The 22,060-nt window shown below is 47.1% G+C and overlaps 1 protein-coding gene across 7 annotated transcripts in view; it reads left to right on the top strand.

The window, feature by feature from the left end:
- The window catches only part of HDAC7 (histone deacetylase 7), a 195,104-nt gene extending 173,778 nt beyond the window's left edge, over positions 1 to 21,326 (top strand). For all 7 annotated transcript variants that reach the window (XM_088661224.1, XM_088661220.1, XM_088661222.1 and 4 more), the window contains 9 exons: positions 2,630 to 2,685; positions 3,666 to 3,753; positions 4,170 to 4,289; positions 8,617 to 8,714; positions 13,570 to 13,688; positions 14,855 to 14,988; positions 18,803 to 18,887; positions 19,348 to 19,480; positions 20,296 to 21,326. In XM_088661224.1, the coding sequence (XP_088517350.1) occupies positions 2,630 to 2,685; positions 3,666 to 3,753; positions 4,170 to 4,289; positions 8,617 to 8,714; positions 13,570 to 13,688; positions 14,855 to 14,988; positions 18,803 to 18,887; positions 19,348 to 19,480; positions 20,296 to 20,338 (876 nt within the window). In that variant the 3' untranslated portion in view covers positions 20,339 to 21,326. The remainder of the gene's footprint in view (positions 1 to 2,629; positions 2,686 to 3,665; positions 3,754 to 4,169; positions 4,290 to 8,616; positions 8,715 to 13,569; positions 13,689 to 14,854; positions 14,989 to 18,802; positions 18,888 to 19,347; positions 19,481 to 20,295) is intronic.
- Positions 21,327 to 22,060: the final 734 nt, after the last annotated feature.

Genomic DNA, 22,060 nt, shown 5'->3' with positions numbered 1-22,060 from the left:
CCTTTCTATATCTAGTCCTTCGTCCATTCTGTCTCCAGTTTCACTGTCAGATATTCCAAGCCATTTAATAAACCGGGAATCTGAAAAGCTGATGCAAAACTCGGCAGATGTGTGGAAATAGATGTGATTTGCGATCTGATGAGGCTGATTAGAGTTTCTCAAAAGTTTTGATTTGTTATGGTGCAGAATACACACGCGCATCTGAAGAGAGGGGAGGCTGTTCCAGTAGACTTACTGTGAGAAATTGCTGCTATTAGGAACTTACAGTAAGGTCTTGCTCAAAAATCACATGCTGCAGTGAAGTCACAATGGCAGCTGGGAGGAGGAGAGCCTTTTCTGTAGTGGCCCCAAGGCTTTGGCATAAACTTCAGAGGAGATGTAGCAATGTTTCCTTTTGCTGGGTTTTCAGTGTGTGTGTGCCCATTTCTATTCACAGGCATTTGGCAATTGAACCACGGACGTTTCAATTAAGGCTAATCTGAATGTTTACCTATTTCCATTTTCAGGCTAAATTTCTCTCTCTCTTGATGAGGGAAAATACTCCCCCCCCCCCAAAAAAAAACAACCACAAAATACCCCACCCCTTAATGGTCATCTTTTTGAAGCCTATTCACTGCTGCTCATTCCCTTCTCATTGCATACTTTTGGCACACACACACACACACACACACCAGTAGAGTGAACCCAGTCACTCAGGGCATACATAATGGGTGTGGTGGTGTCACATTTAAGTATTGATGACATCACCAAGGCCAAACAAAATCAGCTGAGAGTGAGGGCAAACGTTTAAATGTTTAGCTTTAATCCTCAATGTGGTACAGTATATTCCTCTCAGTATCAAATTGTGTTTACATGAGTTTGCTGTTATTTTCTTTAGAAGTATAGTTTGATGGAGTGAGCAGTGTTGCAATTGATTTTATAAAGCCACCCCAAACTGCAAGAGAGGCAAATAAATCAGAAACAGCATTTGTTTTAAATGAATTATGCCCAACAGGTTTTATAATATATTATCAAACCAGAGCTACACATTTCTTAGATAACATTATTTCTGTTCTAAGGGTGTTTAAGAGATCACGTTATACAAAACACCTTTCTCAAAATGCCATTTCTCAAAAATGCCTTCTCAAAATTTTCATCGGCACATTTTGTTTAATAGGTTGGATCCAGAGCAAGCAAAGTGCACTTGTGTCCCATTGGAAATCAGTGGGACTCATCTTAGTCACGACTCAGTTTTCACATGGATTTAAATGGGAACTGAGTTAAGTGCTTCTGTGTCTAACCATTTCAGTGGAATAGTTAAGCACATGTTTAAGTCTTTCCCACCAAATCAGCCAGATCGTACCCAAAGGAACAGCCTTCTTAGTATGTTGCTTCAGAAAACCAATGAAGAGTGATATGGCATCTTTAAGGCCAACTCATTTATTAGTGGGGGGGGGGGTTCTAACAGACAAACAAACACACCGACCCTCATTTATTGTGTTTGGGGGCCAAAGCCCATCTTGTCAGATGCTAGAAATAGTCACCTAAGTCTGACTATAGAGAGAAGAAGTGCTTCGCTTTGGTTGTGATGTGCCTATGAAATCCAATGAATACAATAAGTGCAGTAACAATATCTAAAGCAGGGGTAGGCAACCTAAGGCCCATGGGCCACAAGTGGCCCACGGGGGCCGTTTAACCGGCCCACAAGCTGCCCCCAAACCGACCCGACCATTTGGCGAGTCCCTGTGCGTTTTGCTAAACCAGCGCAGCGTGGCGCAGGGACTTGCTTCCACGGTGCCAAAAATCGTGTCTGCACAGATGTAGACACCGAAAATCACGTCTGTGCAGGCGCAGATGCTGGAAATCGTGTCTGCACAGACGCCGGAAATCGCAGGCACACACGCTCACGTGTGTGTGCAATCCAGCCCACAGAGGAATCTCTCCTGGAGTGAACTGGCCCAGGCGAGGTAAACCTTGCCAACCCCTGATCTAAAGAATAATAAGACCAAGGCAAAAGAAAAAGAAAGAAAACAGAAGAGTGTCCAGTTATTTAACTTACAGCCACATATATTCAGACATGATTTAAAACAAGTAGAAGTCAAAAACCACTTCACTTATGATTAAAGGTAAAGGGAACCCTGACCATTAGGTCCAGTCATGTCCGACTCTGGGGTTGCAGCGCTCATCTCGCATTATTGGCTGAGGGAGCTGGTGTACAGCTTCCAGGTCATGTGGCCAGCATGACAAAGCTGCTTCTGGCGAACCAGAGCAGCACATGGAAACCCCATTTACCTTCCCGCTGTAACGGTACCTATTTATCTACTTGCACTTTGATGTGCTTTCGAACTGCTAGGTTGGCAGGAGCTGGGACCGAGCAACACCCCGTCACAGGGATTCGAACTGCTGACCTTCTGATCAGCAAGCCCTAGGCTCAGTGGTTTAACCCACAGCGCCATCTGGGTCACTTATGAATACTCATCCAATAACTAAGATTTGATACTGGGACCTTTAAAATATCCTTGAAGCACTTGTTTTATTTTAAGCAATGTAGATATTAGTAATGACAGCAACAGTAATAGCAATGATGTCACAATGCTGTTTATCAAACTAGTCACCCAGTTTTTGTTTTATATAATTTTTTTTTTTGCAGAATGGCTTTGCTGTTGTACGACCTCCTGGACACCATGCAGACCCCTCGACTGCAATGTAAGGATTGCACCTCTCTTGGGGAGGAATTCACTGTTGTGCTGCTATGATAGTTCCATCTGCGCAAGCATTTCTGCTTGCCAGACAGAACAACCACCACTCTCCTCCCCCACATGCTCTTCAAGGGTTTCTCCCGACCATCCAGAACCACATTGTGCCAACTGGAGGTTTTGTGCAGCTTGCATAGCTTGCCCTTTGTCCAGTCTGGCCCTTTGTCCTCTCCTTCCTGCATCACAGCTTTTCATCCTAATGGGATGAAATGAGCCCATCATCCCAGTGCTCCAGACTTTGCACCATTTCCCAGTGGCAATTCTGGCACCATTTGAGATGCTAGTCTTAACCTATAGAAAGTGCTAAAAGTCTTGGCCTGTACAAGAAACAATGGCACTTGAAGGATTCACCCTGGTGCAGACATGTGAGTTGCATCACTTCAGTGCACAGCACCAGTTGGCTCTCAGCTTAGCGCATGAAATGATTCCAGTAAAAAGCATAGTGTCTGGAGCAATGTGAAAGGTTTGCATGTGGTGTCTGACCCCTGGTTGCTCATTCACACATGCATGTCACCACCTGATGCTGCAGCTGTGAAGCAATGAGCATGATGTCGGAGCCAGAAGAATTTTGAGGTCAGGCTTTGGCAAGTCTCCAGGAGAAGACAGTATTCCTTAGGCAGGGGTGGGTGGGTCAAAAATGTGTCCTTGTGATGCACTTTTGTGGAGTCCAAAAGCAGTGCATGAATGGAATAGTGCAACAAATTTCATTACATTTGCTGCCTGTGATCTGGTCCTCTTGAGGAATGTCAAAATTCGGTCCATATTATATAAGACTTGCCTTTGACAGGGGCCAGGGAGTAGTCCATTCCATGGAGGCAACCATGCACAAGGGAGGGACTTGGGTGCCCCAAGTGTGGGGGGTGGGGGGAGTACCCCAGGGCACTGCCTGTCTTGGATGCTGACCTTCTTGCTTTCCTCCTTCCTTGCCAGGGGCTTCTGCTTCTTCAATTCAGTGGCGATTGCAGCCAGGCAGCTTCAGCAGAAAGGGAAAATCAGCAAGATTCTTATCGTAGACTGGGTGAGTCTCCATCCACCAAGCTGGTCTTTCTCCCTCTTCTCAGACTGCAGATTGGTTTCCCAAGCTTAGGGTTCAGCAAGCAGGCAAGGCAGTGAGAGTAGATGGCCAGCGGCTTCCCGCTCCCACCCCTACAGAACGAGGTACACCCAGCACCCTCTTTCTGTACTTTCCGTTGGATGCTGAAGATGCATCTCTTTACACACCTGGCCTTTAACCCCTGAGATATTTATTTTAGGGCACCACCCTGGTCCCTGGATTGTAATCTGTTTAAACTGTTTTTAATATTGCATTTTTAAATTGTTGTAACCCATCCCGGGACTTTTTAGTGGAGAGCGGATCAGAAATCTAATCAGTAATAAGAATAATGACAACAGCATTCTCTCACGTTGTCTTGCCCTCTTCCTGCTCCTCCTCAGGATGTTCACCATGGCAATGGGACTCAGCAAGTGTTCTACAGGGACCCAAATGTCCTCTACATGTCTTTGCATCGCCATGATGATGGCAACTTCTTCCCCGGAAGCGGAGCAGCCGAGGAGGTGAGCTAGGGGAAAGTGGGTAGGTGATAGGACAGGTTGGGGGGACCTGTGGCCCTCCAGATGTTGTTGGATTGCAGCTCCTATCATCCCTGACTATTCACCATGTGAGCCGGGGCTGATGAGTGTTGGGAGTCCAGCAAGATCTGCAGGGACACAAGTTCTGCATCCCTGAGGCAGGAGGCGCCTCAGAATTGAGGGATGCAAGCAACATTGTTTTATAGCCAATAGTGATTTTTTGCTTCTGGAGACCTGACTTCAAATCCTGACTTAGCAGCTTTGGGTAGAATCCAGTGTAAGGCTAAAGTGAATGCCCTGTGGGACATATTTGGGAGAAGAAAAGGCTAAAGAGTAAACCCTACACAAGTCCAGAGTGGAGTTCCTAAGATGGTTGGATGGTGCCTTGTACGCCTCCTTCCTGTAACTCCTGCAGCCAAAGTGGTGACAAACGTCTTGCTCTGCTTTGCTGTGGACCACATCACTGAGGCTTAGAGGGGGGGCTTGTCACCCGGGCAGCCCAGGACCTCTAGACATACTGCCCAGGCTTGCATCCCAGAGAGGTCACTTTGGTGCTGCTAATGCAGTGAAAACAATGCAGGAAGTAGCAGTTATGAGTTGCTAGTCTCAGCAGCCACAGCAGGAGCTGTGATTCTCTAGTGGACTTCACCCCTGGAGGCACACACCATTGTCTCTTGAGACAGACGGATGCCAACAGCAAAGCTTAAGCAAACATTTCATTGGTGCAAGGATTTCTACTTGTGCAAAGGAATGTTCTCCTTCTCTCCTCCCGCTGCCCACATGCCCTCTAAAAATCTGTTCAAGTAAGCAGATTTGGGGAGAGAGTGGGCTATGGAGAGGAGAGAGGCGAAGCCCCATTTCACAAGTGTTGACAGGTCTCATCAGTAGAACAGTGCCACATGCACTCACCATGTGACCTTGAAGGGATTGCTGCATCACAAGGCCCAGGAATGATAGGTGTTTGGGTGCCTCCACCAAGAAAAAGAAAGAAAAGAGTATGGGTGATGCAAATGTATCTTTTTGTTTGTCCACAAAAGACAGCAAGTTTGCATCATCCACCAGATCCCTGAAATAAAACTAGCCCAAGAATTGACTGATCCATTCAAACTGATAAACAGAATCCAACACTCTCTCTCACTGCTTCTTTACGATTGCCCAGTCACAATATTGCAGAAATGTTCCCTTCCGCTGGAGTCAAACAACATTTGGAGGCCCTCCAGTCCCCATCCCTCTCATAAAAGCACAGGACCCTCCCAGAGGCAAGGCCTACCAACCTCATGCTCTCTTATCTCCATGGCCCACAGCCCTCAAGTCTCTATTCTACCTGCCCTTTCTTCAAGTTTCTCTATTTCTCCCCTTTTCTTTCAGCCACCCTTCCTCTGAGCACTCTGACCTATAATTTCTCTACCTTCTAAGGTCTCTTCCCAACCAGCTTCTTACTCAGGTAGTTCAGCTTTCCCAGAGTTTTCATCCTGGCCGACCACTGTCTGTTTCCAAAGAAGCTGGACTGCGAACATGTGCCAGCAACTTTGTTCCCTGAGCAACTGGAGCATTGGTGGACACATCAGCTCCAAGCAGTCAGGAGGTTACACTGTCTGAAGTGCAATGCAGTATGAAAAAGCCCTTGGAAACCTACCAGGATTTAAGCAGTGGCTGCTTCCAGTATTTACATACCACATTCGCCCATATTGACAAGGTTTTAAAGGACAAAAATTCCCAGTTAGGAGCAGAAGAACCCTCTCTGAAGGGCTGGGGGAAGCATTCTCAGGGGAGAACTCCTTATGGCAACACTGGAGAGCTCTAGCAGGAGATGGTGGGGATTCCTGCAAGGCAAGGGTTGGGGAGAGTAGGCCCAGCTCCCTTTGTCATTTCAAATCCATCATGTTTTACAACCTGCTTTCAAAGGAGCTTAGCGCGGAGAGTGGCCAGAACTATAGTTGGCTCCCATCTGGTTCTCATCTTTCCCTGTGAGCAGGAGATATCAAAGGGGCTGAGGGATTGTTTACGATGCTGTGCGAATCCCTGTGAGACTGTGGCATATCACCCGAGGCTCCCCTCCCTGCGCTTTATGAGCTGTTTCCCCTTCCTTCATCTGCCCCACTGTCTATTTTGATGTTGCTGCTATGGAGCAGAATTCTCAGGGCCTCTGGTATGGGTCCCTCCCTCCCTCCCAACTAGCATACAAGTTAAGATATAGATGTGCAGAACTACAGTACAGGCAACAACCGTTTTGTGTGTGTGGTGGGGTGTTTCTGACCCTAATGTGCGTCAATGCCCCCACCCCTGTTATGCCCCTTTTTTCTGGCCACTTCTGGGTTGTGGTGATGCACAGTGTTAATTGGACATGCATAAATTTGTCGTTGCCTGTACACCAAATATTATCTCCTCCCTCCCTCCCACCCACCCACTGCCCCAATCACCCATTCCCGTTTGATTTTGTTTGATTACCCTTGCTACCATGGAAAAAGGCCGCTGCTCTGGCCCCTCCTGCAAAATTCCTGTCCTCTCCTGTCACCTGGGCTTTTGCTCACAGAGCCAGCCAAGTCCTGGATGCATCCCAAAGATGAAAGCTATGGAGCAAGGGTCTGTTCACTTGCTCCAACAGCTGGCGTGCAACTCAAAGTTCTACAAAGACCACTGAATTACATGTAATAAAAATTAGTATATGCCAGTCCTGTTGTAGGCTATGTTTGCTCTCTGTTTACAGCAATAAAAAGCCATATTGGGGACCTAAGTTACCTCCAGAGTCAGCAGGCGTCTGCCCCTGAATACCAGTTGCTAGGGATCACAAGCAGGAGAATGGTGTTGCCTTCATGTCCTGCTTGTGGTCTTCCCATGGGGACATCTGGTTGGCCAGGGTGGAAAACAGAGTCCTGCATGAGCCTTTGGTTGGATCCAGCAGGGGCTGCTCTTACATTCTTTTGACATGCTTTGGACTTGCATTTTCATTTGGCATTATGGTGTGTGATGCAAGCACATGCACACAGACAAGCCCCCAACTCTCTGTGGTATCACCAACGCCAGATCAGCTGCAGCTTGGAAGAAGGAGCTAATCCTCTGCTCACATTCTTAATGTATCACATCACGTGAGCATATTTCAGAAAGGAACAGCAGCCCATGCTATGCGTCAAAAACTTCTGTTGCTTTTCTGAAACACTTTTGTGCGTGAATTTGGAATCACAGCCATGAGCTGTTCCCCTTACAAATCTTTTCAGGCTCCAAAATTCTTTGGGAGACGCCTTACTCTGGGTCTCATGTGCAGTGCCGAAAGGGCAGGGTCTTCTTAGAGGTGACACTGCAGTCCTCGACAAAGATCCATCAAGCCACATTGTAATTACTGCTTTAGCAGCAATGTGGAAACCTTTCATTGTTGTGATAGGCTCCTGGATCCCCTGCCATTACTTACAAGTACTCAATTGTTTAAGTTTTGATTTCTTACAATCTGGGGGTTTTTTATTTTAAAAAACTTCTTTTGTGCATTGCATTCAGTACATGTTTAGAAAGACACATTAATACATTTAAGAAATGGGCATATATTGTCATCAACATGAGGCTGTTTTCTCTAGTGAGTCTTAAAATACCTTTGTGTCCCCATTCATCAAGCAGCACAGAAAAGAGCCAATTTTAATTTGAAGTAGGAAAATGCTACAAAAACATCTTGCTTATCCGCAATATTTTTCCTCTAGACATTGCTGGACTACAGTTCCCATCACCCCTGACCATTGACTGTGCTAGCTGGGGGCTGATGGGAGTTGGAAGTCCAACAACTTATAAAGACACCCTCGCCCCAGATTGGAGAAGCTGTCTGTGGTTCGTCATCAGTCCCTTTCCTTCCCAAAGGAAAACACAGCACCTGGGTTCTCCTGTCCTGAGAAGTTGTGGATTTGCTTTGTACTTTAATGAACATTTTTAAAAGTTTACATTTGGACCTCCATCTTGCAAGCCACTGTGATATGATCACACAGAAGCAAAGTATATTTAAAAACTGATTTAAGGACACATCTCCAAGTTACATCGTTTGTGCTGCTGTTTTTCCTGCTATTGTAAGCATTCCATAGATACCCAGTGTTGATGAGAGTGTATCTTCTGGGCATGTTATCTAGTACATCAAGAAACCCAGTGTGGCCACCATGGAGCATTCAATTTCTCATGCTTCTCTCATCACAGCTGAATGCAGGGGGGTCGGAGGGGGGGGAGGTTGAAGTCTGACTCCTCCCTGATTCTATTTTATATAAAAGCTCCCTTTGTATGGCTGAGGGTGGGCCAGAAGAACACACTGCCTAAGGAGCCTCTGTGTTGTTTTCTCTTTTAGGTGGGCTCTGGTCCTGGAGAGGGCTTCACCGTCAACGTTGCCTGGACAGGTGGCCTCGACCCACCCATGGGGGACCCCGAGTACTTAGCTGCTTTCCGGTAGGCCTCCCCTTCATGCCACACTTCCTGTTTAGCTTGTGGGCCCCCACAGCTTTAATGCCAGTAGAGTCTTCTTGTATTAACCTTCCAGTTGCATTCAGAACAAGTGGAGGATTCAGGGTCCCTCCAGACATCCTTTTTTATTGTGCATATATGATGATTTGTGTTCATGATATTATCAGGGTGGTTATATGTGATCACACTTCAATAACGCTTGTGCCTACAAAAGCTTTGGGGTGGACATACTGTTTCATTTCCTATCTGTGCATGCCCGTTAGCTTTCTGCTGAAATCCTGTAACTTTTTATACCATTTATGTTTGAGTTTACAGTATTTGTTTATTCACTACTGGTGGCTTAATGAAACATTGTTCTTCATTTATTTAAAATATTTGTTCCCCACCCTTCATCACAAAGAGAGATATTAACCAATGCACACATACGAGTGTTGCTGTACAACATAGCTGCCAAGTCTCCTGCTGAAAAATGCGGGATCAGCAGCGGCGCAGCACCGGAAGTCACTTCTACACATGTCTGGACATGTGTAGAAGCAACTTCTGGTGCCGGCGCCGCCCGATTTCCGGTGCCCATACATGGGTAGCACGGCACCGGAAGTCACTTCTACACATGTCCAGACATACGTAGAAGCAACTTCCAGTGCCACTCTACCCGATTTCCGGTGCCCAGGCATGGGCGGAGCAGCACCGGAAGTCGCTTCTACGCATGTCCGGACATGCGTAGAAGCGACTTCCGGTGCCGCGCTACCCATGTATGGGCACCGGAAATCAGGCGGCGCCAGGACCCAAAATGGAGCCTCCCTGGCAAGTAGGAAATCTGGGGAATTTACGGGATTTTTTCCAATCTGGGCTGCCAGTGGGAAACCGTTTAAAATACGGGGGTTTCCCGCAAAAAACGGGAGACTTGGCAGCTATGCTCTACAACTAGGATACTAAAGCATAATGACAACAGATTCAGGCCACTTCTAGGTTGTCACTATTTTGCAAGTGGGATTCAGTTGCGTACTGGCAAATTCAGGCTGCACATTTGAAGTGGATTTGGCAATCAAACCCACTACCAACCCCCAAATGGACCTTTTTTGGTAAGGAATGTGATTGCGGGGGAAACACTGGAAAGTGCAGGATAACTATTGTTCGACAAAGCACCATATAACCTCCCTGCAAACAAGTCAGGATGAATGCTCTACAGATAGGTTGTCTGGAAGTGACCTCAGGCATTAGTACCCATTAAATGCCTGATCGGAAACATATGTCTTTACCTGGCATCCAAAACTGATCAGGGTTGCCAGAGGCCCTATTTCAGAAGGTTGGGAATTCCATATTTGAGGTGCCACTGCCAAGAAGACCCTCCTTTGGATTGCCACATGGTGAGTCTCCGAAGGTAGACTTCTGTTCCGAGCTTACAATCTAAGTGGGGTGGGAGAAACAGAAGAATGAGGGAACAGGCACAAGAGAGTAGCACATTCTAAATTACTGGGTAAAAGCACTCTGCAGAGCCTGAGCTGATCCTTGCAAAACCTCAGCTCAGCTGTTAAAAATCTTCAGTTTAAGATTCTGCACAGTCTCAGCTTCTTCGCTACCTAGCTAAGAAAGAGATACCTCAATCTTACCTGAGAAACTTAGTAGAATGAAAGCTTCAGTCTGCCCTTTTGACTTTACAACATGGCAAGATGAACTGTTTGAATATGGTTACTGGTTTTATATTATCTGAAGGAATGCAGAGTTGCCTGGTTTTATTTTTATTTTCATCATGAGGGGTGGGAGTTGGGGTTGGTGGGCGGGGAGAACTTCAGAGTCAGGAAAGGAAGCCTTAAGGCTGCAGTATTTGAGTGTACATACTTGGAAGCGACTCTCATGGAATCCAGTGGGACTTACTTCCAAGCAAACATGATTAAACCTAGGACCAGGCTGTAAATTTCTCGTTCCTGGATTGTCAAAAGTTGCACGCACACCTCTGCCGACAGCTCCAGCACTTCCCCCAACACACACTCCTCAGGCCCTGGCCCCCATCCTTGGCTGCCCCCTAGCAAACCATCTGGAATCCTTAAGCCAAGACCCAAAGTTATCACATTTGCTCTGTGGCATTTGCTTTGCTGCAGCTGATGCTAGCCTGTGGCTCTCCAGATGTTGCTGGACTACAACTCCCATCATCCCATGTCAAAAACATTCACCCAATTGTGTGATTAATGTCACGTGTGGTTTTGCCTTTAGCTGCTACTCTCCACTAGCTGTCAGTTAGGACCCAGGTGGCACTGTGGGTTAAACCACAGAATCTAGGGCTTGCTGATCAGAAGGTCGGCGGTTCGAATCCCTGCAACAGGGTGAGCTCCCGTTGCTCGGTTCCAGCTCCTGCCCACCTAGCAGTTCAAAAGCACATCAAAAGTGCAAGTAGATAAATAGGGACCACTCCGGCGGGAAGGTAAACGGCGTTTCCGTGAGCTGCTCTGGTTCGCCAGAAGCAGCTTTGTCATGCTGGCCACATGACCCGGAAGCTGTCTGCAGACAAACAGCGGCTCCCTCGGCCTATAGAGCGAGATGAGCGCCGCAACCCCAGAGTCGGACACGACTGGACCTGATGGTCAGGGGCCCCTTTACCTTTACCTTCTCAGGGTGAGAAGGAGTTGCTCCCCAGTGGCTACACACAGAGAGAGGGACAAGGGGTCCTCAAGCCTCTTCTTATCCACATGGACAGAGCCTGCACTCCCAGGACTCCGTCCCCATGAATGAGGCTGAAATTGCTTGGCACAACCCCAGTTTGGAATCACAAACCCAATACGTGCCAAGCTTGGGCTTTGGAAAAAGGCCGCCCTCCCACAGCTGCCCAGCATATGTGCTTTGATTGCACTTAAAAGGGCTCTATAAATAGTTTCCCCCCACCCTCCCTGTATACAGAAATGCAGCTCCCAGGCCCTATGGATATCGTGCCTCTTTTGAGTTGCTTGGCAAGCATGACCCAGCTGATGGATGGGCCTTTGGAGAAGGCTGGGATTTCATCCCAGTGGGCAAGATTGCAGGCCTGCTGAACTTTCTGTATGAGAGCTGGGAAAAGCTTGCACCACAGAGCATCTAAAAAGGAACTCAAGCCTGAGCCAACTTACCCTTGGCGTTGCTGGGAACGGGTCCAAGCCCATGAGCTCTCGTCTTTTCACAGGCAGCACTACAGAACAGCCTCCTGATGCAAACAAGGGCTCTGGGTTGCTTTCATCCCGAGGCAACTGGCAAGGGTTTAGAAGTGGTCCCAGAAAACAAGTCTGGCAACACAGGGCTGAGAAACAGCTCGCCTCTAGCAGAGTGTCAAGGCGAAGGGTGGGAGGCTGAGCTCAAAACATTTGAGAAGCACTGAAAGAGAAGAGGAGCAGGGAGAAAGAAGCCATAGGCCACCAGGACCATGTCATACCACAGAAACTCACAAAAGGTAGCAAAAAGTAGGAGACAGAACTGGGCACAGCTGGAGAAAGAGAAGTTCTAGCCCTTAAGTTGCTAAAGTGAGCTTTGGAAAATGCACAAACAATGGCTGCCAATGCCTCTGATGCAAGAGAGGGTGCTGAACATTGGCCAAGCCATCCATGTTGCTGAACCACATTCAGAAAATAAAAATCCTCAAGAGTCCTGTTCATTTATTCAGTTTTGGTGGGTGTTCTGGTTTGGGGTGAGTGCTTTGGACTGCTTGCTTGTTTAGGAGATGCAGCTACAGTCTCCTTTGAAAGACCTATGCTAGGTCAGAGAGTGTATCTCAACCTCTCCCCTCCAGACATTTTTCTGCCTAAATGTTCCTGCCCTCTCCTGCTTTAAGGAAAGAAAGAGGGGGGGAAAGGTTGATTAGCCATGGAAGAAATGCTTCAGGAAAAGATTTAGGACAGAAATGCACATTTATTTGTGTCAGATTTTCAAGGGCCTTCCTGGAGGTGCTCTGTCAATATTTGGTCAGCTTTTTCTTGTCCATCATAGTCAGCAGTGCAGTATACTGTATTACGTTTAACGGTTATATGGTGAAAACACCTCAATACATGTCCCCTTTTCCTGTTTCAACTTTCCCTTTTATTTTTGGTTTGTCTGGTACTTCAACTGTATTGCTCAAATTCTGAAAGAAAAACAAAACCCTCCTGTTTCATTTTGTCTAAAAAGAAGCAGGCATTCTGTTACTGAGCTATGACCCTTCCACATAGCTGCCAAGTTATCCCTTTTTTTAAGGGATTTTCCCTTATGCTGAATAGGCTTCCTCGCAAGAAAAGGGAAAACTTGGCAGCTATGGACCCTTCCATAATTACTTTATAAAGCAGCACCTTGGGGTAAAAATTCTATATGGCCCATTGTCTTCTGTTGATTGGTCTTAAGATTTCATAGAAGGTTGTGTGTCTGTGCCTTGTGTTCTATGGTTTGCTGTATTTATAGTCCACTTTCCATCCATAATAGGATTGAGGATTGCATTCATGGGGTTCCCAGGTGATTCCCCACTTAGTCAGGGCCCAGACCCAGACCCTCTTAACTTCAGCAAGGTGGCTGAATGATCAGGTGCCTTCAGGCCATGCCATGTGTAGGTTCTTATTCTTCCACGTGACTTGCAAAAATCAGAATGAATTATTGCAGAGAGAAAGAAAGAAAGAAAGCAATATGGATTGTCTGGAAGCAGAAGTATAGTGCATCTTAAAAGTGCACACAGTTCTGTGCCTTACACACTGAAAGCAGGCCATGAATTTCCATTGCAGAATTTTTGGTAGGGGTTTGATGCAGAATTCTGCATCATCCTTACAGCTAGAGTGTGCTGGGAGCATTGAGTGTGCTAGCCCAGTGACAGTGATGCTAGCCAACCTAGACTGTTGTTGTTTTCCCTCCTCTGCAGGACCGTTGTGATGCCGATAGCCCATGAGTTCTCTCCGGATGTGGTGCTGGTGTCTGCAGGCTTTGATGCAGCTGACGGCCATCCGCCCCCACTGGGAGGCTACAAGGTCTCAGCCAAATGTAAGGCATGCTGACAGACTGAAAAACTCAGCCTTCTTTCCAGATAATTAGAAATCTGCCTCCATCACCTAAGTCTGATTGGGGGTCCAGGTTTGGTCACAAATGATGGCATCCTCACCTAGCCCATGGTAATGATGTCACAATCAAAGACCAGGGCCTCAAAGCCCACTATGGCCTTCACACCATGAACAGGGTGTTGTCCTCACCAGCCCTTGGTAGCTAAGCAGGGTAGCTAAGCAGGAAAAGCACTATTTACAGGATCAGGACCTCAGGGTCTGTAATGGAATCTGGGTTCCCAACCAGTTTGTCCTGAATATGGCCAGAAAATGAATCCATTGATTCAGTTATATCCAGTGTTTAGAGGTGGGGGCATCAATGTCTGGTTAGCACTCCACTCAAAAACTTCAATAAGATTACTTGCTGGCAGGGTGCCACATACAGATTTAGTACGTCTTCCAAAGCAACTACTCAATTCCGAACTTAAAAATGGAAAACGTAATGCTGGTGGTCAACAAAAGAGGTTTAAAGACTGTCTCAAGGCAAATCTAAAAAAATGTAGTATAAACACTGACAACTGGGAAACACTGGCCTGCGAGCGCTCCAGTTGGAGAACAGCCTTTACCAAAGGTATCATGGGCTTTGAAGACACTTGAACTCAGGACACAAGGGAGAAACGTGCTAGGAGGAAGGCACACTTAGAAAATCCACACCGTGATCAACTCCCGCCCAGAAACCAATGTCCCCACTGGGGAAGGACAGGTGGATCCAGAATTGGCCTCCACAGTCAATTACGGACCCATTGTTAAAACCGTGTTTATGGAAGACAATCTTACTCAGCTACGAGTGATTGCCAAAGAAGACAGATTTAGTGCACTCAGGTGACCCATTGATCATTATGCCCACGTCAGCCTGGTCTGACTACAGATGTCACTCCTGCTTAGGGAAGGAGGCATTGCAGAGCTTGCCTTATGAATCAGCCACATCCACTTTATAACTGGGAAGGAAGTTCTGAGAAAGTGGGGTGCCGGAGGGGGGGCAGAAAGGGAGAGAGAGGTGTGGAATGTCTGGGTGTGTTCAAGAGGACAGCGTGGGATATATTCCATGCACAGGGAGGGTGCTCTGTCTGCGAGGGCCATAAAGTCTTATTTCCTTTGGCTTCCCTCCAGGTTTTGGCTACATGACCCGGCAGCTGATGAGTGTGGCTGGAGGTGCTCTTGTTCTGGCCCTGGAAGGGGGCCATGATCTGACTGCCATCTGCGATGCCTCAGAGGCCTGTGTGTCTGTCCTGCTGGGCAATGAGGTGAGTGGAGCCTACCCTTAGCAGAATCAAGGACAGCTTCCGGGGATTAGAATGATATATTTAGGTAACTGTCGGTGCTTACTGGGGATACTCAAAGGTATGCAAGACCAGCACCATTTTTCCCCCAAATGCTAAAAGTGTGGCACTTATTATAACATCTTCATGGTGAGTACCAGCACCTCCCCCCCCCCACACACACAGCACTGGTAACTGCCATCTATGTACAGGCTACAACTGATTATTGCCATGATGTGTGCGTACACAGCACCAAACCCAGAATAGACCCAAATTGTCACTCAACACCTCATGAAATGGGCAGTACAGGGGTGAAGCAGGACATGCACAGGGGCCAGGAATGAACCCCCATGCAAAATTGCCGTTGACTGTGCATAAAAGGTAAAGGGACCCCTGACCGTTAAGTCCAGTCATGGACGACTCTGGGGTTGCGGTGCTCATCTCGCTTTACTGGCCAAGGGAGCCAGCATACAGCTTCCGGGTCATGTGGCCAGCATGACTAAGCCACTTCTTATGAACCAGAGCAACGCACGAAAATGCAATTCACTTTCCCGCCAGAGCGGTACCTATTTATCTACTTGCACTTTGATGTGCTTTCAAACTGCTAGGTTGGCAGGAGCAGGGACGGAGCAACGGGAGCTCACCCCATCGCAGGGATTCGAACAGCCGACCTTCTGATCGGCAAGCCCTAGGCTCTGTGGTTTAACCCACAGCTCCACCCACATCCACGACTGTATTGCACTTTACAAAAAAACCCAGGTGTAATAGAATGCAATCTCACGAGGCTCACAATCTAAAATAGATACATCAAAACTGGCAGTGCCAGGGATCAAACCTGAGACCTTCTGTAAGCCAAACAGGTGATATCACCACTCAGATGTGGTCACTCCACAAATTTATTTCTTCCAGCCAGGGCCGGCCCAAGACATTTTGGCACCTGAGGCAAACCACAGAATGTTGCAGGACCAAATCAAATTTTATTAAACGGTCACAGACCAAATCGACTCATACAACTATTCAACAAAGGATAACACAGAAATAAACAGAGGACAATTTCAATACAAATTAGGCCATAACAACACTTTAAAGTTAAAGGACATAAATAAAATTAAATATTCACATTCGCCAGCGTATTGACATTGGAAAGCTCTTGTTTCCTGCGTCTAATACACAGAATTTGGCAACATTGATCGTAATTTCAGGGACCTTGTCTTCTACCATGGCTCTCAGACGTTGGGATTCTGGTTCATTTTTAAGCTTTTGTAAGGCTGGGGTGATAAAGGTCAGGCGTAGATCCTCGTAGAAACTGCAGTGCAGCAATACATGCAAATTTGTTTCCACTTCCGATGAGCCACATGGGCAAACACGTGACTCATATGGTTTACCCTCATCCCTGCCTAGCAACAGGGTGGAGGGCAACACATTAAATCTGGCCAAGGTAAAGGAATGTCTATACTTGGGTATTTGCAGTTTTGCCAGGTAATTTGTGGGTGAGAACCCTCTCCCCAAATCTCTTATTGTGGCATGTTTGTCCATTTTGCCCATATGACACTGCAGCTCCACGTCCCTAATACGTTGGAGCATTTGACTTCTGGCTCTCTCATATCCTGCCGCTATCAAGATCTGCGGAGAAAATCCTAAGCTTCTTATCTTTTTGAACAGGGAAACTTTCCAGTTAGAATGATAGGTGTCTAACAATGTTAAAGGTGCCAACCCAGCCGGGAAAAAGATAAGTTTTAACCAGTAGTGTATCTTTAAAATCCACAGCCGCGCGTTAACGGGTAGTTGTCCAACTTCTAAGCGGACGGCTATATTAGATATACAGGGGGGGGGATCCCCAATAGACAGCGGTAGAATTTGGTTTGAAATGCCTCCACCGGCGCGAAATTTTTAAAACGGCAGACCTGGGATCCATAAGTGAGTTGCGGGAGTATTTTTGTAGCAGAAACTTGGGAGGCTGCTGGAACATATTGACCCCCTTTCCCATAAAAAAATCTTGTAAGGGCTTTAGTAGTCCTTCCTGCGTTGGCAATGGCGTTTTTCATCTGATGATGCCATGAGCCCCTTTCCTGAAAAAATATTCCCAGATATTTAAAGGTTGCTACCTGATCAATAGGTTGACTATCAATTCTTCATTTGTGTTTTCTTTTCTTTTTTTGAAAACACCATAAAATGTTGCAGGACCAATGGTCAAGGACTATAGGAGTTATAGTCCAGCAACAGCTGGGGACCCAAGACTGGGAAACACTGCCTTATAATGTATCAGGGATAGGAAACCACAGGCTCTTGCCTTTGGTACTCCCCCCAGCCCTCAGAGGAGCTGATCTGTACTTGCTTGGGTGGTTTTGCCCAACTGGATGGGTCCATGCACCAAGACAGCTCTGAGGAACTCTGTTGCCCGATTGCCCTGGTCTTTACTGCAGCCTGCCCTGCCCTGGAGTCTTCCTCTGACTTTGCTACCAGGCACCAGAGGGCCACATTTCAACTGCCTCTTTGCTCTCCCTCAGGGCTGCAGACAGGTCCTCCCTTTGTCTCTTCAGCCTGAGGCAAGTGATCTGGTCACCCAAGAAAGTCTTGCCACCAAGCCTTCCTCTCAAGTCTAGCATAGACCAACATGGACCCAGCCTTCAACCCACAGAAATGGATTGGCCCCAACTCAATAGCACCTGGCCATTTATACCCTTCTTGTGGTCCCTCTAGCCCAGCACCAGCCAATCACAAAGTCCAAATGAAAATTCTAAGCCTGTAGCCACCAACCAGAACACCCCTCTTTTGCTACTGAGATATGCACCTCCACCCCTTCCGACTTCCACCTGACCAGACAGAACCATAGAATTGTAGAGTGTGAAGGGTCATCTAGTCCAACCCTCTGCAATGCAGGAATCTCGGCTAAAGCATCCATGACAGGTGGCTGTCCAATCTCTGCTTAAAAACCTCCAAGGGAGGAGAGCCAACCACCTCCCAAAGGAGTCAGTTCCACTGTCAAACAGCTTTTACCATCACAAAGTTCTTCCTGATGTTTAGTCGGAATCTCCTTTCTTGTAACTTGAATCCATTGAATCCATTGAATCCTCTGGAACAGCAGAAAACAAGTTTACTCCATCTTCCATGTGACAGCCCTTGAGTTATTAAAAGAGGGCTATCATACCACCTCTCAATCTCTCCTTTTCCAGGCTAAACAGCTCCTTCAACCATTCCTCATAAGGCTTGGTTTCCAGACCCTTGGTCATCTTGGCCCTCCTGAGCACGTCCCAACTTCCCCCATCAAACACTTTACAATACAAATGGCAGACCACCTTGTACCATACTCATTAAAACACAGTTTGAACAAGCAGGATTATTTTCTACACCTTCTACGGGGGAATGTTGCCTTCAGGCTGAAACCCCCTTTGCTCTGTATGGCTAAAACAATTTTGGTAAAACAGTTGCCTGCAAGCATCCTTTTTTTTCTTCTCTGAGGGTTCCTCCACACTTTCAATTGTCCCACATTTCCTAGGCACGGGTCCAAGCGATTTTGCCTTTGCCCATCTGCTTTCCCCCCAGAAAACCCCTCTTTAGTGCTAAATTGGAATGATTGGCACTCCACAGAAAACCCAATTGTCATGTCTTCTGATTCATCACTAGACTGTGAGTTTTCCCAGGGGGAAATGGTGGGGCAAATAGAGTTGTGGATAAGCCCCAAGTCAATCTCCATGCAGTTGGGCATGTGGATAAAGCTCACTGTGAGGTCCTGCTTATGTGCAAACCATAGCTCAGTCTGAGAATGACAGTCACATCCCATCCTGTTTTGTTCCCACAGCTGGAGCCTCTCCCCGAGGAAACCCTGCAGCAGAAGCCCAGCGGCAACGCGGTGCGCTCCCTGGAGGCTGTGATCCGGGTACAAAGTAAGTAGGGTGAAGGCCCTTCCTTCCAGCACAGCAGGCTGGCAGGTATGCGGGAAGGATGGACAGCAGCTAGTTCTGTCATTCGCCTTTTCCTTGGTATCTCAGAGCTCAATAGGAAAGGCTTTGTTTTCCTTTTCCTCAAGACCACAACAGGAGAGGGTAAAGGTTTAATTCCCTTTCCACACCTGTTCTGGTGCCATTGCAACACACCAACGGATGCAGCTTGTTGTTTAAAAACCTGCACATGAAATGCAAAGGTGTATTTACCGTTACGTCTCGTTTTGCCCTGAGTTACCATAGGCTGCCATTACAACTCAGCTGGGAGCAGCATCCTGAGGTTGTGGAGTTGGGTTAACAGGTTCTGACCCTCAAAGAAGCTCCTGTGCACCATTTTCGGTGCCTAACTGAGTACTGGCCCCTGGGGACAAGCCAGGCACTGATCCTGCCTCTTCTGTTTCAGGCCAGTACTGGAGCTCTGTGCGGCGCTTTGCCCCCACTGTGGCCTATTCATTCCTGGAAGCGCAACACCACGACACAGAAGAGGTGGAGACGGTGACAGCACTGGCCTCACTTTCAGTAATGGCAGAGAAAAGGTGAGTGCAATGCCTCCTTGGACTATGAAAGCGGTTTCATGGGTGAAAGTCAGTTTTGCAAGCAAACTGTGCACACGCACAGCTATAAATATGGCCGCTACAACATTTATTTCAAAAGATAAGCACTTGAAAGAAGGGAAAAGGAAAATTTCCCAGATGCAAATCCTACTGGAGCTCATGTCCCCTTCTGGGGCACACTGGGAATTCCATTTTTTTTATTTTTTATTTAGGAACAGCTGAAATGCATCTGCTTGCAGGAGGAAACATTTCAAAACGGCCATCCAGTGAGGATTGCAGCATCTGTTTCAGTGGAGGCTCACACTTTGAAGAGACAGCCACCACTTTTAGAAAGAGCCAGGGTGGTATATTAGATGAGAACATTTGATTTAAATCTGGGAAACTTGGGTTCATGTGCACACTTCTCCATGAACCCACTGGGTGGCCTCACATCCAGTGAATAACCCAAGTTCATGGTAACTTTATTCCATACCTCCAACAAGAAACAGACAAGGATATGCTTATCTTTTGACACTCCATATTTGGGGCTGGACTTGAATTTACTCCTAGTTCAGGTTGTGCGTTGACCATCAGGTGTTCACAAATTATGCAGCACAGATGATATATGCTTTCCCACCCCAACCAGGAGGTCTGGTTTTGCTGCATTCTGCACCTTCTAAACAGTCTTCAAGAACTGTCCCATAAAGTGTGTGTTGCGGCAGTCAATCCTTGAGGTTACAAAGGCGCATATGATGGTTGCCAGGTGACCTGCACAATCTCAATGAAGTATTATCCTAACAGATTTCCTTTGCTTTTAGACGGCAGGATGAGCCAATGGAAGAAGAGCCCATGAACCAGTGAAGAAGACATGCTTCATCCTCCTACAGGAACACAGCTTCCTTCGTGGCTTCTTACTCCTATCACAGCCCAGGCTCCTGCCTGCCATGCAGCCAACGTTCCCCTGGAAAACAGACTAAAAGTTCAGGCAGTGGCTCTGTAGAAAGGGCCTGTGGCAGGTCGCCAGGATTAATTGGTGACTCTGGGAGCTGCCTCATGTGGAACTCCCCAATCCTGAAGTCCTCTTTGGAATCGTCTTGGGTTGAAAATCTGACACCACAAAGGGTTCCCAGTGGGACACAGGGGGCTAGATGCAGAACTTGAGAGTTTGCTCTGACGTTGGGGTGGTGCCTTTTCCCCTCCAGAACCAAAGACTCAACCCCTCCCCCCCCGGCTCACCACCGCTTGGAAAGAGCCTGCTGAGACGGAGTCAAGATGCTACTTCCCTTTCTTTTACTAAGCAAGACTTTGTTGCTTTATGCCAGGATGCCCCATCGTCACGGGAGCTGGGTTTTGCAAGGGGAGAATTTTCAGAAGACATTTGGATGTCAAACAGCTCCTGCTAACCACTCTCCCAAACCTACCCTTTTTGTCTAGGACCTCCCTAAGTTGCACTATATACAGATCATGCAGACACACACTTTGTCTACCTTCCATAGAACTTTGTGGGGAGCAATTGCACCTCCTTGTGGACTCAAAGCCCTTCTTGGTCCACTGTTTCACGATCATCAAGGCGCTATGTAAATACACAACCCTACTATGGTGCTTGCAGCTGGTTGGTTTTTCCCTGATCCGTGAAAACAAGCAGCCTTATTCCAAAAAGCAAACTTGGGGTGGGGGTGGAATGGAAAACGTGAGTGAGGAATTTGTCCTCTGTTATCCCAACCAATATGCAGACTTTGGATTCTTGTAAATCTAATTTGTTTGGGTTTTTTTTTCCATGTTCCTTTTGTTTGTTTGAAAGACACAAGCTTCTAGTCGTTATGTTTTAAAATGTGCAGATGCTCCATTATTCAGATGAGCAGCGTTTCTGTCCCACATAGCTGGTTTATGGTTTTATGGCATGGTAGATAATTCTCACCTGTAAAGGGCTGCTACTGACACAGCAAACTTTCTACGAAAACAAAAGCACTTGTATGCAGAGAAAAGGCATGTAGTTTTCATGCAGATTGACACGTGACTATTCTGCACACGTCTGTTTTGCTGTGTGTATAAGCAGTCTACGTATATTGGAAAGCTGCAGTCAGTAGGTGTTGGGCGCCCATGGCAATGATCCCAATGCCCTTTTTTTCCTACGCTGAGGAATTTCCCTGTCCTGGAAAATTGCCATGTTCAATGGGGCCGTAACTCATTGTCAGTGGCCAGATTTGAGAGGTGGGTGGTTGCAACACTGCAGGGCGGTCTGGCTAAGGAATGGGGGTGGGGGGAGGATGCAGTGTACAGACCATGTATCGAAACCACTGGATCTCAACCAACCAGTAAATTGAGCCTTTGCTGCAGCCCACACATGTTGCTTCTTGTAGCCCAAAGCTGGACCGTTCTTCCATGTGTTTGAGCTCTGCTTTCATTTCTCAAACAACAGCACAACTAGAACCAGCCCTGCCAGAACAAAGGGCAAAGCGACCTGCTTTAGGCAACACCATGAGAAGTGGGTCCTGGGTGAGTGAAAGCAGGAATTGGTGTCCAGACCTTCTACTGAATCAGACCCTAGGTTCATCCAGCTCAGTGGTGTCTAGCATTTCAGGC

This window comes from Zootoca vivipara, chromosome 2, assembly GCF_965207765.1.
Source record: "Zootoca vivipara chromosome 2, rZooViv2.hap1.1, whole genome shotgun sequence".
In the NCBI taxonomy this organism is placed as follows: Eukaryota; Metazoa; Chordata; class Lepidosauria; order Squamata; family Lacertidae; genus Zootoca; species Zootoca vivipara.
The sequence above is the reverse complement of the archived record's forward strand: the minus strand, read 5'-3'. Positions and strand labels throughout refer to the sequence as shown.